Consider the following 17,040-nt stretch of genomic DNA (forward strand, 5'->3'; position numbering starts at 1 on the left):
TTTTATATAAAGTTAATAACAAAAGTACTTTTACTTCATATTTGCACAAGAGGAGCATTATCCATTCTTGACATAAGTGAAAATTACAGTGCTTTGAGTTATTAACAGAAGAGCTGTGATTGTAATTGCCACTCAGCTAATTAATCTATATAGTAGAACCTCCATTGTCAAAAAAGTCGTTTTCCAAAAAGGAAATTCTAACTAACCTTTAAAATGTAGTCAGTAAATTCACACATGCTGCAGTAACGTGACATAGAGGAGCAAAGAGAGTGGTCAGTTATAAATATCATTCATAATGAGACATTTTATTAATCCATTGTAATCACATGGGGCTCTGTAAGTCAGGTTATACCCATATGCTTTTAGAGAGTTAGGAGTGGAAATAATGTGTATGAGTGGAATATTCCACTATCATTCAAAATAAAGGAAGTCAGATAAAATATCCTCCATGTCAAGTGGAAGACAGATATTCTTATTAAACTTACACATGCACTGTCATATACCCCTCCACATAGTGAAATATGAAGGCCCGTTTCTGACGGTTTTCTAAGTACAGGCCACAGGGCCACTATATTGATATATTTCTGATAATAGAATGCTTTGCATTGTTTTTATAATTAGCCTGCCTTACGTTGGTAGCAAACCAGGAGTATCCATTATTTTAGATGCTGCTTCATAGCAAATGCTGTTCTAGCAGTTTGTTTGTTAGTGTGTTTTTATTGTTGTTGTTGTTGTTTTGAGATGGTCTCTCTCTGTCGCCCATGCTGGAGTGCAGTGGCACAATCTCGGCTCAACTGCAACCTCCGCCTCCTGGGTTCAAGTGATTGTCATGTCTCGTGTCATCCTCCTGAGTAGCTGGGATTACAAGCATGCACCAACATGCCCACCTAATTTTTGTATTTTTAGTAGAGATGGGGTTTCACCATGTTGGCCAGGCTGGTCTTTAACTCCTGACCTCAAGTGATCTAGCCGCCTCAGCCTCCCAAAGTGCTAGGATTACAGGCATAAGCCACCACACGCAGACTGCTACTGTGTTTTTTATTTGATGAAGTATGTTTATTGCGGCATTATTCACAATAGCAAAGACTTGGAACCAACCCAAATGTCCAACAATGATAGACTGGATTAAGAAAATGTGGCACATATACACCATGGAATACTATGCAGCCATAAAAAATGATGAGTTCATGTCCTTTGTAGGGACATGGATGAAATTGGAAACCATCATTCTCAGTAAACTATCGCAAGAACAAAAAACCAAACACCGCATATTCTCACTCATAGGTGGGAATTGAACAATGAGATCACATGGACACAGGAAGGGGAATATCACACTCTGGGGACTGTTGTGGGGTGGGGGGAGGGGGGAGGGATAGCATTGGGAGATATACCTAATGCTAGATGACGAGTTAGTGGGTGCAGCGCACCAGCATGGCACATGTATACATATGTAACTAACCTGCACAATGTGCACATGTACCCTAAAACTTAAAGTATAATAAAAAAAAAATAAAATAAAATAAAATAAAATAAAATAAAATGAAATAAGCCATTCTTAAGAAGACAATGGAAATGGCTGGGTAATTCGTTCAAAGGAAAGGTGAATTAAAGGGCAGCCTGAGTGTGTGGATTTGGGGCCTTCTGAGCCTTCAGGTTCAATCTGGGAGATGGCACTTAAATCTGTGAGATTTTCTTAAAGCTAAATTGGTTTCCAGAACCAAATGTTTAACTCCAGTACAGCCTACAAATAGCCAAGTCATCCTTGCCAAAGCAATTCTTTCCTGTATTAACAGAGTATTCATATCTTCCTGTAGTCTGAGTCTTGTAGAGGGGGAGGTATTTTAAATTATAAACTTTTAGCTAATTTCCCCAAGCATCACCTTTTTATCCTTTTAGACACTTTCAGTATATCCACTAGTAATTAATATGATTTTTTTCTTACACAGATCCAGTGCCCTACCTGCCAATTCGTCTGGTGTTTTAAGTGCCACTCTCCTTGGCATGAAGGTGTTAACTGCAAGGAGTACAAAAAAGGAGACAAATTGTTGCGTCACTGGGCCAGCGAAATTGAGCATGGGCAGAGGAATGCCCAGAAGTGTCCAAAGTGCAAGGTGAGATAACTTTTAGGAGGAAAAGAAAAAACATGTACATCTGGATATGACTGAAAAATATTTACATTATTGAAGGGAATTATAACTGTCTTAATGCAGGTATGTGGAAAAAGAGTATTGCTCTTTTATTTTGGAAAAGTAATTATATAATTAAACTGAAAATTTTTATAGATAAAAAATGTATATTCTTATTTTTGCATTACTCTTCAAAATTTAAGGAGGCCACATATAAGTATTGACTTAAGACATTGAGGTCCTTATATTACATTTAAAAATGAGGATGTACTTTATAGGAAAAATATAGCGTAAAAGTGATATAAAAGTATAAGTTTTAGTCTGCCACGTGTACTATAATTACTTCTCAATTATATAGGCTTTGAATCCTTGCAATCTTTTGCTTTTCTTTCCTTGCTGACATTGCTTATCACTTAAAAATTACATTAAATTGAACTGATTGTTTTGCTTTTTTGCAAATCTGGTAAAGTAAAAGCTCATAGCTAAAATCAGGACTTAGGGATTTTATGAATCCCACTTTTCATCTTTCTTTTGATAATCATGCAAGTAATCAAGACCTAGCAGGCAATTTGAGCTCAGACCTAGATGTGTTGAAAGTTAGCCAAGCAAACAGCCAGGGAAGACTCTCCTACGGGAGGTCAGCCAGTAAATTCAACCAGAAAACTTTGGATTTGAAGTCTATAGTATAGGGATCTGTTGAAGTTTGAAAGTTTTAAAAAATCTTACTGTAGAAAATCATGTGTGTGTACCCTTTGCCTTATGTGGTACCTACCCTTTGCCAAATTTATTTTTGGAAATAATCTCTAAATTGGCCTAATTATCTTTTAAGCACAATTCTGCAATTATTTCTTGGAGACTTAGCACCAGATAAATGAAACTTGAATTGCCAGAAAATGTTTAAAATTTAAAAATTATGAATACAATTGGAAGTAAAAGTATATTCTAAGCCTATAAATGAGCATAATAATAATAAATGTACAGATTTACTGTACCAAATTCACATACTGGTTTATAAATATAGTAAGGAAAAGTATTGTATGAAATAACGTGTTGCATTTTTAGCAACTGGAAGAAATTTTTGAAATAGTTTAGATGACCTGGCTTTCTAATAGAAGTGATGTCTAAAGATATGTGGCCTAAAGTTTTCTTTGTTTTCCTTGTAGAAGGCAAATTCATCCACAGTCACCCATTTTGTTTTAGAGCTATTTCAGATCACTGCATCGGTTGCTCAGTATACTTATTTTTCATTCCATTAAAGAACAACTAGAAAATGAGGCCTTTTCCCCCTTTCTCTTGCCTTTTTAGTTTATTCAAAGCTACTGCTCAGTTTCAAACAAAACAAAGACCAGTAGGAACTTAGAGTACTGTTTAGTTATTCTACTTAACAGTTATTCATAAGTGCATTTTATATCCTTTGGAAAGCTGTAAAAACAATTCCAAGTTAGCCTGGTTCTACAACTGGATTTGGAATGAGCACCACTGCAGCATTATATGTTGGGGAAATTCCGAATAAACTGATGTAACACAAAATACATACATTTGTTACTGTAATCTCTTAACCCAACCTTAAATGGACTATAATGTAAAGGAAGAAAAAGAAGCCAACCATGGGGAATTTACTGAATGTTCTAACAACTTTCCACAGTTGTAACAAATGTAGATAAACTGTTAAGAGAAAGCATAAATGCTGGTTCCCTTTTGAAGTAATAGCTAAAAGGTCAGGGCTTTAAAAGGGATTACCTTTTAAATAGCTGAAAGGAAAAGAACCATGGAATCAGTGGACATTATTACATTGTAGCAGAGAGCCTACTTTCTGGTGGGATTTGGGTTCTGTGAAGTTTCTGTCTGTTTAAGTCATATTTTATGATGTGTTTGGAGTATAAATGGTTTCATTTTTCTTTCTCTTTTAAGCATGACTTTAAAACTTTACCTTTTTTGTTGGACCTTAAAATTATGTTTTGCCCCATGGATCATTTCTATTATTACAACAGAAACCCATGAGGAGATATTACTGAGTGAATTAATATTTGTTTTATACTGTAAGGCTTTCTTTTCATAAATATATCTTTTACCATTTATAAATATAAAATAGGAAGATGGTAGGAATTTGAGAAAAAGAAATGAAGAATTTCTCACATAATGCCTCCAGGTAAACAATTATCACATATTTTCATATAAATGCTTTCAATCATGATAACTAAATGTATTTAAAATTTTGTTAGGAAAGTATATATGTGTATACACACACACACACACACACACACACACATATATTTGTACCCTACTATAGGTATATGTTTTAATTAGTTCATAATTTTAGTAAATATTGTTATTTATTTATTTATTTTGAGACAGAGTCTTGCTCTGTTCCCCAGCCTAGAGTATAATGGCACGATCTCGGCTCACTGCAACCTTCACCTCCCAGGCTCAAGCAATTCTCATGCCTCAGCCTCCCAAGTAGCTGGGATTACAGGCATGAGCCACCATGCCTGAGTAATTTTTGTTTCTTCAGTAGAGAGTGGGTTTCACCATGTTGGCCAGGTTGGTCTCAAACTCCTGACCTCAAGTGGTCCACCCGCCTCAGCCTCCCAAAGTGCTGGGATTACAGGTATGAGCCACCACGCCAAACCATATTTTGATTTCCAAATGATTTGTTTATCAAGGTGATATAACATCAGATAGAAATTTGGAAAAGAGAGCGAAAATATTCACCCAGAATTCTGCCGCTCCACTGTACTTACTCCTAACATCTTATTGTGTGCCCTTGGTCTTTCACCCTATTTAAATGGCTTTTTAAAAAGTTTTAGTTGTGATGTTCAAATAATTTAATATCATTACTATTTTCACCTAACATTGCAAACATTTTTCATATTACTGAGTAGTTTTCAAAACGTTTATTTCATTAACCATGAACTGTGTAACACTTGCTTAAATATTCCTCCACTATTGGATACCGAGGCTTGCTTGGTTTGTTCTGGGATTTAAAAAATTGTGTATTACAAATAATGTGTTGATGATATTCATCTAGAATTTTTTTTCCATATTTTATACCTTTGAAAGCATATATTTATAAAGGTAGAATGACTGGGTTAAAGAATACCTAAGTTTTTAGTATTTAGCACATATTGGCAATTTGCTTTCTAAAAGGAATGAATCAATTTATAATTCCACCTAGAAAGTTTGAGGACCTGTTTCAGTATGAGCATTTGTTGGCATTTTAAGTATTTTTTAAATATTAATTTAATAATTTTAAAATATTTTTTCTTGTATTTTATATTTTCCTGTTTGCTTGTAAACTGAATATAAATTCATGTATTTTTGAGTTTGTAATGCCCCCTTTTAAAATTTTCTGTTCATACCCTCTGCCCATTTATGTGGGACAGATTGGGGCATATTTTTATTATCAAATTATATGAGCTCTTTATTTAGATATTTAAACTCCACTTCTGGCATTATTGTCTCCACATTTTCCCTGTTTTCTGTTTCTTCCTTTTTATTTGAGTGGTAGGTTTTTGTTTTTTTTTTAATTAATTGATTTGCATATGTATTGTTTAGTTTTTTTATTTTGGTTTTACTAAATATGTTATTCACTTTCTTTGTGGTCAAATACACAAGCACATATGTCATATGAACACATATTTTTATATATTTACATATCTTTGTATATCTTTTGTAAATATGTTGCTTCTAAGTTTAAAAAGTCATTCAGAAGTTTGATTAAAAATTCAATTTTCTTTCTTTGATTTTTTAATGTTTTAACTCTTTAATCCAACCATAATTTATTTTAGTGCTTATTATGCATTGGGTACCTGAAGTAATATTTTTTCCAAATTGAAACCATCTAACCCAATTGTGTTTATGGGATGACTTTCCCCTCATCAATTGATTTGTAATTTCTCTCTAAATTATATCTTAAATTACAATGTCTTAGATTATAATACATAATAGTCTCTTTTCTTGCTGCTGATTTTTAAAGAAAATTCTGTACTTACACTGGTGAGTTTTAAACGATTATGCCTTTGTTAAATTTGCTAATCTAAGCAAGGTTTGATAATCTATTAATTCATTATTTTAATTAGTATTCTAAATGAAACAAAATTTTATCTTATTTATGTATTAAGCATTACTTCTCTCTTAGTGAGTTTTTACCTTTTTCTCAAATGGATAGACCGATTTAATACATGATATAGTATTATGAAGAGATTTGACTTGTGCTTAGAAATCAAAATTTTTATTTATAATTGTATTTTGGCAGGTAATCAGGATGAACATTAAAATTTTTTCCCTCATGATCAAGATACTTACTTACAAGTATGATTTTTATAGTACGATAAAAATATACAAACATATCTAGAATTAATTTATAGAATATTTTTATGAAAACATAACCCACCACATTAAGGTCAACTTTACTTAGCCATTTTTATTTGAATCTTATTGTTCCTTTTTTTTTGTTTGTTTGTTTTGTTTTTTTTGAGATGGAGTCTCACTCTTTTCACCCAGGATGGAGTGCAGTGGTGCTATCTCGGCTCACTGCAACCTTCGTCTCCCGGGCTCAAGAGATTCTCCTGCGTCAGTCTCCCAAGTAGCTGGGATTACAGGTGCCCACCACCATGCCCGGCTAATTTTTGTATTTTTAGTAGAGACGAGGTTTCGCCACGTTGACCAGCTTATCTCGAACTCCTGATCTCAGGTGATCCGCCCACCTCAGCCTCCCAAAGTGTTGGATTACAGGCGTGAGCCACTGCCTCGTTGCTTCTTAATGCAAAGTGTTTTTCAGTCACTTATGAAACACCATTTTTTATCTTAACAATGAGTTTTCTACTTAATGTAAATTCTTAACCTATGGAAAATATGTGCTAATTTTGAAATGTCTTCTTTAGTTATCTTAGTTATCACAAAAATAAATCTAGTTTGTAGACTTAGTCACTACAAAGCCAAGTCTAGTTCATAATAGTTTTAATATTAAATTTAAAGCAAGTAGGCAATCTAAATTTTGTTGGAGGTATCAGAATATTTGTTCAATGTCATGCAAAAATTCATTTTAGACTGTTTTATACCACAGATTAGATACTAAAGTCTGAGTTAAGAAGAAAAGTTTCTAAGTCAAAAATTAAAAGTGAGATGCATGCTAAAAATAACAAACAGGATTATACATTATAAAAGCAAATAAACAGTTAATGAGCACTGTCACACATACATACACTAAATTGTAATTTATTTTATTCTAAGGTCAACATATTATTTCTAGATGACAGGAAGTTACTTTTATGTTTTTAAAAGAAATATCAAATGTGCATAGTCACTTCTGGATTCTGATACTCCATCTCTATACAAAGTACCTTTGTCCGGTGCTCTTTGTTTGTGGTGTTATAACAGTAATAATAACACTAACATGTACAGACATTTATTGCATGTCAGTCTCCTTTGTAGTTACTATAAATATATTGTCTCATCCAAACTTCAGATGTGATACTAAGATTCTGATTTTCAGTGTACCACTCAGATCATCACTATTAAGTGATTTGATAAAACTTTAAGGTTTTGCACAATAATTATAACATAACAAGATTGGTAGTATGTAAGTTTCATTTGTTGTCTCAATTCTCAAAAGAAAGTTGTAAACAAGAGGTAATTACCACCATTTCAAGATGCAGAACCAGTTTCAGAGAGTTTAAGTAATGACCAAAAAAGCAAACAGAAAAAAAGTGAATTGTATTTATTCATAATTTATTATAAATTTGGAATTAGAGGGATTTACTTGACGTGTTATTTCCCTTTAGATATTTTATTCTCTTCAGTCCTATAATAGAATGCTTTGGGCAAGAATGTATTGATTCAAAGAAAATGAATAATCTTCCCCTGTTCACATAAGGTCAACACAAAAGCTATTTTTTTGGTCTTTTATATCTGTGGCTATGTAACTTGCAGTTGCTGAAATAAGAATCCGAAGTATTAATGTTGCATCTTATAGGTATCCTGCAATTCCTTAGTACTTCATATATCACTACAAAAGCACATGCAGAGGCTGACTACTTTCAAATAATGCCCATTCAGGATAAAATAGCTTTTCCCTAACTACTGATAAAACATTTTTAACTCTCCAGATTGCTTAAAATCACTAAATCTGGAGCAGGGGTTATCATTGGCACTGTTTTTATGGTATGCCAAGCTCTAGACCTTAGCTGTTAGAAGCATGATTGTTTGACGGCACATACTTTGTAGGATATTAACTACATTGTATCCAATGCCCTGTTTTTATGACAAATAATGTTAGTACTTGCTTACGGTCCTGAGATTAAATATAATGTGACTACCTATAATATTTTATTTTATAAACCAATATGTTGTCTTAGTTATAAAATAGAAATAAGTGAAAATATTGTAATGAAATAATGCATATTTTAACATGTAAATACTCAGATATCATGACATTTTATGGTACCTAAAATGAAGAAGTAAAAGAGGAAATGAAGAAATAATGAAGCAGTCAAATTTGTGCATGCATTTAGATTTAAGAAACCTTGAAGTGAAATTTGAATGTTATCAATACCTATCCTTTAATATTTTAAAATGAGGACAAAATAAGTACGTGTGTATATATTATTTTTATATGTATATCACATGTCATCTATACTTGTATGTATATACACATATGTATTTATGTGTGTGTATGTACGTGTGTATATATATATAGTTAGGGTACTAGAAAATGTAGTGTACCTTAAAACCATGCAAACATATTTTGGACTTACATATAAAGTAGAATTAGGTTCTGAATATAACCAATCTCATCAATTTACACAGTAGTTATATAACTGAAAAATTCATTGTATATTAAAACTATGCAATCACGCCTGTAATCCCAGCACTTTGGGAGGCCAAGGCGGGTGGATCACAAGGTCAGGAGATCGAGATCATCCTGGCTTACAGGGTGAAACTCCATCTCTACTAAAAATAAAAAATAAAAAAAAAATTAGCTGGACGTGGTGGCAGTCGCCTGTAGTCCCAGCTACTTGGGAGGCTGAGGCAGGAGAATGGCTTGAACCCAGGAGGCAGAGGTTGCAGTGAGCCGAGATCACGCCACTGCACTCCAGCCTTGGCAGCAGAGTGAGACTCTGTCTCAAAAAAAAAAAAAAAAAAAAAAAGTCATGCAAATGTTATTTTGTGTTTATACGTAAAATAGAGTTTGGTTCTAACTTAAGATATTTCAAACAGAGTTTTACCAATATGAATGTCCGATGCATTTAAAAATTACATGAGAAAAGCTCAATTCTGTATTGTGCAGGATATTCTAATCATTGCAGGACATACATAAATGCCAGCCCCACCATCTTTGTGACAACTAGACACCCCAGCAACAATTAAATTCTGAAGCGTCTCCTGGGGCATGAGAGCACCTGTTGAGAGCTGTGTTATAGATGATGAGGGCTTCTGCAAAGGATGAAATCCAGTGATCTATGTAGACAAGAAATTGAGTAAAAAGCTGCCCATTTTCCATGTGGGTGCTGATGGAGACATTTTTGCTAAAGGATCTAAAGCTTTCTTAATGTAATTCATTAGTTTCCATTTTCATTTCTTTTCAGGTTTTAAGAGTTGCTTTGTCTTTCTACAGCAAACTACACATAGAATTAAAAACAGGGCACACATTTTGCTGTTGGCTCAGTCGGTAGGCAAATCATAAAGTTTTGGGGAACTGTGAGAAAAGCTATGTATCCAAATAGCTACTCAACATCTTCAACCAGATCTAATAGACTTCTCCAACGCAGTATGTTCTCTTCTCCCCAAAATGGTTCTTCTCATAGCTTCTCTGTCTCAGTAAATGGCCACTCCAGTCTTCCAGCTGCTCAGGCCAAGAACTTTAGGTTATCCCAGACTCTGCTTCTTTCATTTCCCATGTCTGGTGAGTCATTAAGTTTTGTAGATTGTGCCACTAAAATGTATTTAGAATCTGACCACATCTCAGTACCCCCACTATCACTAACCTGGGGCAAGGCATCATCGTCTTTCTCTCTCCAGGATTTTCATGTACCTCCTAACTGGTATCTCATTCTTCACAACGTTCTTAACCCAGCAGCTAGAATGATGCTGTTAAACATAACGCAGATTACATCACTCTGCTCAAAATTGTCTGTGGTTCCTATCTGACACAGAGCAAAAGTTAGTCCTATGATGACCATAGAACCCGTCGCCCTCTGGACATGTCCCCACTCTGTGACTCCTCTAGTCATATCTTTCCTTCCTTCACCCTGCTACAGTCAAATTTCACTGCTGGCTGTGCTTCGAAACTGCAGGTATTCTCCCTTCTCAGGGTCTCAGACTTGCCTTGTCCCTCTGTCTGGAATGTTCTTGCCACAGATGTGTGCACTGCCAGCTCTCTCACTTCTTACATGTTTTTGAGGAAAATTCAGCTTCTCAGTAAAACTTCCCTTGGTCACCTTATCTATAATTTCAAACCACCGTCCCCTACCTCAGTAGGTACTATCCCCTCCCATATGCCTTATTTTTTCTCCATGGTATTATATTACTTATCACTACTTAAAATAATGAACATATTTTGCAGCCATGAGAGCAGAGATTTGATCTATTTTATTCTCTGAGTTACCTCTAGTATTTAGAGCTGCTGCCAGGCTTTGGATAGCACTAAATAATAGATAATGGCTGAATAAATAAATGAATATACTTTTTCATTCTACCTAATATGGACTTTTAATGAGAATTTGTTGTGTGCCCTGTAGGATGTGGTTCTTTTTCTTGTGGAACTTGCAGAAGGGGAGACGTAGTCCTTAGACTGACAATGATAAACACTATTGCACTTCAGTGGAATGTTGCAGGGAGTATTATACGAGGGTTCATGGCGAAAGGACTCAACACCATCTTGAGGAATCCAAGGGAGCTAGGTTGTGGAGGATTGTTGGGTGGATTATGGCATGGTGAAAGGTATCCAGAAGAGGGAGATTACAATTAAAACTGCAAAGGCACAGAGCCAGGAAGTGTTTGATGTCTCTGGGAGCCACAGGCACTTTGTGGTTAACTTAGCATAAGGTTTATGCAAGGAAGTGGTGAGAGGTGGGGCTGGAGAAGCCAACAAGAGCTGGGACTTTGCAAACAACATTAAGATAGTTGGGTTTTATCCTCCAGACTATAGGGGCCATTGAAAAATAAAAGCAGGAGAGTAGTGGTATCAGATTTATATTTTAGGTTGGCTGCTTGTTGATTTTATGGTGCTAGCTGTAGACATCTGAAAGAAAATAATGACAATATGAACTAGGCCACTTGTCAAAGGGCTGGAGGAGAAAAGAACTAGGTAAATATTATGGGGCTAAAACTATCTGACCTTTTTGGAAAGTTGATTGTGGGAAGTAAAAACAGGATAACCACCAAATATTTAGTATGGGTATCTAAATGGATGGTGATACCATAAACTAAAATAAAATAATGGAGACAGAGTTAGAGTTATTTATTTTTTTTTGCAGTGGTGAGCCATGAAATGATGATGAGTTTGGTTTTGTTCACTTGACTTTGAAATGGCTGTGAGGGATATAGGTATATCTGACTAGCAAACAGTTACTATGTGAGTCAGAAGCTCAGGAGCCAGGTCCTCAGTAGAAATAAAGATCCACCTTTGTTGGAATAAAGTTGAAACCATTTGAATGTGGAAGTGATCACCCAAGGAGCAAATGCAAAGTGGTGAGTCCTGGATGGAATTAAGGGCTTGGTGAAGGAACAGGAACCTCAGAGAGGAGAGGAGAAACTGGAAAAAAGATGTCACTGAAGCAATAGTGTATCAAAGGTCAAGAAGGAGGTACTGAGCGACTGATTAAATGACACAGAGCTACAATAAGATAAAAATTTAAAACATGTTCATTATATTTGGCAGATGGGGGTCATGGATAATATTCATGTGTTTTTTTAAAAAGTATTTATTAAGAACATGCTGTGTGTTGGTACTGTGCACAGTTCTTTAATGAGATAATGAAAAAGAAGTACATGATCTGGGCCCCTGTAGATTTTATAGACTGGAAGAGTAGAGAGTCTGAATGGAGGGATACAGATAATTAAAGAGTTTTAAAATGTAGAGTGAGGAATGCTGCAACAGGGCTAGTGCAGGGTGCTTCTCAATTAGTAGATACAATGCCATAAATATGCTGTATTTAGAATTCTCTCCCTACCTTTAAGTCCCCTTAACTGGAGAACTGCTACTTGTCCTTCATTTCTTAGATCAAATGTCATTTTCTTAGAGAAACCTCCTCTGACCCTTACACCAGATCAAGCTCATCTATTGAGTACTGTCTTCATACTTTCTACTTTTCCTTCACAGCATTTGGCATAGCTTATGAATATATATTTGTTAGTACAATTGATTACTCTCTGTCTACACCTATAAGCTCCTTAAGGGCAGGAGCCATGTCAGACTTTATCAGTGAGAAAATATTTTTTCATGCATTTGGCATAGCTTATGCATATATATTTGTTTATACAGTTGGTTAATGTCTGTATACATGTATAAGCTCTTTAAAGGCAGGAGCCCTGTCAGATTTTATCAATGAACAAAGTAATTATTTGTTGAATGAATAAATGAATGAAAGACAGCTAGATGTTTCAAGAACATGGGATTGCAGTCAGCTTAGGAGGAATTGAGATGCAAGTAAGAACAATGAGTAGTATTCTTTGGAAAAATTTGGTAAATATGAAAAGGTGAAGGTAATCATTGGGTAGAGGGCCAGGTGGAATGAAAGGAAGGATTTAGTAGGATGACATGTATAATCACAGAGAGGAGAGGTGAAGATGAAGCTGAAGGAGGGGAAAACTGGCATCTGAAGATTTCTGAGAACATGGGGCAGTGGGATCAAGGGAAGTGGTGTGGTAAAGAAGAAGGAAGAAAACTAGGCTCATTTATTGTACGGCTCTACCCTGAGGAATAAGATTTGGACAGTATACTGCACTTTAATGAATTCTTGTCATTATAAATTAATCATAAGACAACTTGAAACATGAAATTTTCTATAACAAAAAAGAACTCAGTACATTGGAGACAATTATTGCTATCAGAGTGTTGGCCTTAAAAAGCTAACATTATAGCAAGAGACACCAAATAATTTTGAAATCAGCATCTATTTTTGCAGCATACTCTACTGTGATAGAAGCAGCTGTTTCTTATTCATTTGGAGTTTTACACCTGATAATTACCTCTAAATAGTAGTCTTTTACACCTAGTCCTTGATATTTTCTATTCACTCCCTGACATGGCAGTTGAGGATTCATTTTACTTACTTGAATTCAGCTGCATTCATATTGCTGCAAAGGATGTGATTTCATTCTTCTTTATGGCTCAGTGGTATTCCATGATCTATATATACCACATTTTCTTTATCCAATCCACTGTTGATGGGCACCTAGGTTGATTCAGTTTGTTTGCTATTGTGAATAGTGCTGCAATGAAAATGCAAGTGCATCTTTTTCATGAACTATTTTCTTTTGGGTATATACCCAGTAATAGGACTCCTGAGTCCAACTGTAGTTCTAAGTTCTTTGAGAAATCTCCAAACTGCTTTCCACAGTGATTGAACTAATCCACATTCCCAGCAATAGTGTATAAGCATTCCCTTTTCTTTGCAGCCTCACCAGCATCTGTTGTTTTTTGACTTTTTAATAATACCCATTCTGACTGGTGTGAAATCTCAGGGGATTTTTTTTATTTCAATAGTTTTTGGGGTACAGTTGGTTTTTGGTTACATGGGTAAATTCTTTAGTGGTGATTTCTGAGATTATAGTGCACCCATTATCCGAGCAGTGTACACTGTACCCAGTACATTATGCCTCATCCCTTCCCCACTCTTACCCTCTATTCCTAGTCCCCAAACTTCATGAGATCATCTTTATACCTTTGCATCCCCATAGCTTAGCTCCCACTTATAATTGAGACCATACAACATTTGGTTTTCCATTCCTGAGTTACTTCACTTAGAGTAATGGCCTCCAGCTCCATCCAAGTTTCTGCAAAAGACATTATTTCATTTCTTTTATGCTCTTCAGTAGTATTCCATGGTGTATATATAGCATGTTTTCTTTATCCACTCATTGATTGATGGGTACTTAGATTGGTTCCACATCTTTGCAGTTGTGAATTGTGCTGCTATAAACATGTGCGTGCACATGTATTTTTCGTATAATGATGTCTGTCCTTTTGGATAGATACTCAGCAGCAGGATTGCTGGATCAAATGATAGCTTTACTTTTAGCTCTTCAAGGAATCTGTTTTCCATAGTGATTGTACTAACCTGCAGTTCCACAAACATAAAAGTGTTTTCTTTTCACCACATTCACACCAACATCTATTGTTTTTTGACTTTTTAATTATGGCCATTCTTGTAGGAGTAAGGTGGTATCTCATTGTGTTTTTAATTTGCATTTCCCTGATAATTAGTGATGCTGAGCATTTTTTCATATGTTTGTTGACTGTTGGTATATCTTCTTTTGAGAAATGTCTATTCATGTCCTTTGTCCACTTTTTTATGGGATTTGTTTGAGTTTCAGGAAATTTTTTTAAAGCTTTCCTTGTAACTTTTGTTTCTAATTCATTCTTCCAGGTATCAAAAGTCATTGAAGGAAACACATATATAAAAATACTTTCAAAAATAAATTAGAGGTTAGGATTTTATCTAGAGTAAAATATTTGTTGGGGGCAGTAATACATAACAGTCAACTTAGTTATCAAATGCTGCTTAAACAATAAAGTAAGCCTTCATTTCTTGGTGAAACTGGAGACAAATACTTGTGGGCAGATGTATACTGATTTAGTCATAAAACATTGTAGGTTTAGCAGTTCATTTACTGTTATTCTTCTACCTTATGATTAGGTAGAACCTTGTTTGAAAATAAAAGACCACATTCCAGTTCTTTTTTTTAGATACTTTGTGGGCATTTTATTGAACTAAATGTAAACAACTTGAGGAGGACAGGTACTATTTTCTTCATGCAGATGGTTCCCAAGTTAGGATGGTCTGACATGATTTCGACTTTTCTTACGATTTTTCAACTTTTCCATGATGTGAAAGTAACATGCGTTTGGTAGAAACCATACTTCGAATTTTGAATTTTGATCTTTTCCCAGGCTCAAAGTAAGCTGGGCAGTGGCAGCGAGCTGTGCAGCTGGCAGTCACCCATGCCATCACGAGGGTGAACAACTGATACTCGCAGTGGACTGGGTTGCCAGCATTTTTTGGATATTGTGTTTTGTTTTTTTACATCCCATGTCTACAAATTGCCCATTTTCAACCTATGATATTTTCAACTTGGAGCATCTGCCTACATATGTGTGTGTGTGTGTGTGTGTGTGTGTATCTTATTACAGGTTTTAATCCATCCTGTGAAGAATATCCTAGGCACAAAAATGGCTCCTTGTGTCATTTCCATCTACTACAATGTGGACTTAATATCAAGCTCTTATAAGGGAATATCTAGCTTATTCTGAACATTTCATCTTATGACCTTAAGTATAGAAAGATATAAGTAATGCTTGGTGCCTAAATATTCAATTCCTTAAATGTCAGTCATCCTTATTTGTTATAGATAGAAGAAACTATGAGTACTAACAATTCAAATGTCATTCGTGATTTATGAGTGGCCAATTTTATCTAATGGATTAGGATTATCTAGTCTTTCTCCATCTTTTAAGTAAAAAGAGAATTTTGATACTAAATTTTAGCCACTTGGGCAGTTAGTTTATTTTTTAGCAGAGCTAAACTCATGAATATTTTTGGAGCTATAATAAAAAATAAAAACAGCTTCATTGAGAACAAAATGAACTTTCTGTAAATATAATTTAAACCTATGTTTTAAGGCTTTATGTTTTAAAAACAAAGACGACACTGTTAAAGTGAGACTGATAAAGGTGTACTTGGGGAATTCATCAGCATAAGAAATGTATTATCCCCTGGTAGTACGAGTTTAAAATTACAACTTGCTTAGCAAATGTGAAAAATAATGTCTCCTGTTGCAGATTGCATTTTGCTAGTTTATTTCTCTGTTAGTGTCAAATAAAATATTCATATATAATCAAGATATATTCATAATAATATTAAAGGCAGCACTGTGTACTTGACAGTTGGTAAATGATGAAACAATTTTTTCCATGATTATGTGTATAAAATACTCAAATTAATCTATAGAGCCATGTAATCCCAAAATGTACAAGGTTACTATAGAGCTTACAATTTTACCACTTCCTGTACAGAAATATTATTTGACCAACGGTATTTTAGTTGCCTGCTGCATTTGGAATATAATAATACTAATAAGGAAAGACTGTTAAAAGAGAAAGGCTAGAAAGTGCAAACTTAATTATTTAAATGAAATAATAAATAGGCCACATAAAGATTTTAGAACCCAATGAAGCAATATTACAAACAGATATAAAATTACAGTGAAAATTATATGTGAAATATGAGGCAAAACTTATTAGAACAAGTTTTTCTGTCAGGAAAAGTGATGACATTTGAAGGACGAATGGCACAGAATGGCAAAAACAAGAAGACACAGATATACCTTGTGGAGGGAGAGCTGACATGTTTGTCTGACTGGTTGGCAAATAATATGATTGATCTTCTGGTGTTACCTTTTAAGTTCATAATAAGAGGCTGCTTAGCATAATAAAGAAACAGACATGAATTCAAAATCTTTCTCACTCACGAGGATTATCACTCAGGCAGATTACTTTTCTGACCTCTGTTTATGAAAAAGAATGCCAATCTCATGGTGCAGTTATAAGGCTTAAAAGTGCTAATCTGTGTACAATGCTTGGCACATAATAGGCTCTACGCAAAAATTAGCGCTCTTTCCTTGGTAGATCACCCACGACACTGCTAACAGTGTCAAATCAGGAAATTTGTTAAGTCGTATTATCTCCACTTTA

At 34.8% G+C, this 17,040-nt stretch overlaps 1 protein-coding gene across 3 annotated transcripts in view; it reads left to right on the plus strand.

Moving 5' to 3' along the window:
• RNF217 (ring finger protein 217) overlaps positions 1-17,040 on the plus strand; it is a 135,793-nt gene that overhangs the window by 99,216 nt on the left and 19,537 nt on the right. For all 3 annotated transcript variants that reach the window (XM_055389779.2, XM_055389780.2, XM_031012516.3), the window contains one exon: positions 1,947-2,111. In XM_055389779.2, coding sequence (XP_055245754.1) covers positions 1,947-2,111 — 165 coding nt within the window. The remainder of the gene's footprint in view (positions 1-1,946; positions 2,112-17,040) is intronic.

Source organism: Gorilla gorilla, chromosome 5, assembly GCF_029281585.2.
Source record: "Gorilla gorilla gorilla isolate KB3781 chromosome 5, NHGRI_mGorGor1-v2.1_pri, whole genome shotgun sequence".
Taxonomy (NCBI): Eukaryota; Metazoa; Chordata; class Mammalia; order Primates; family Hominidae; genus Gorilla; species Gorilla gorilla.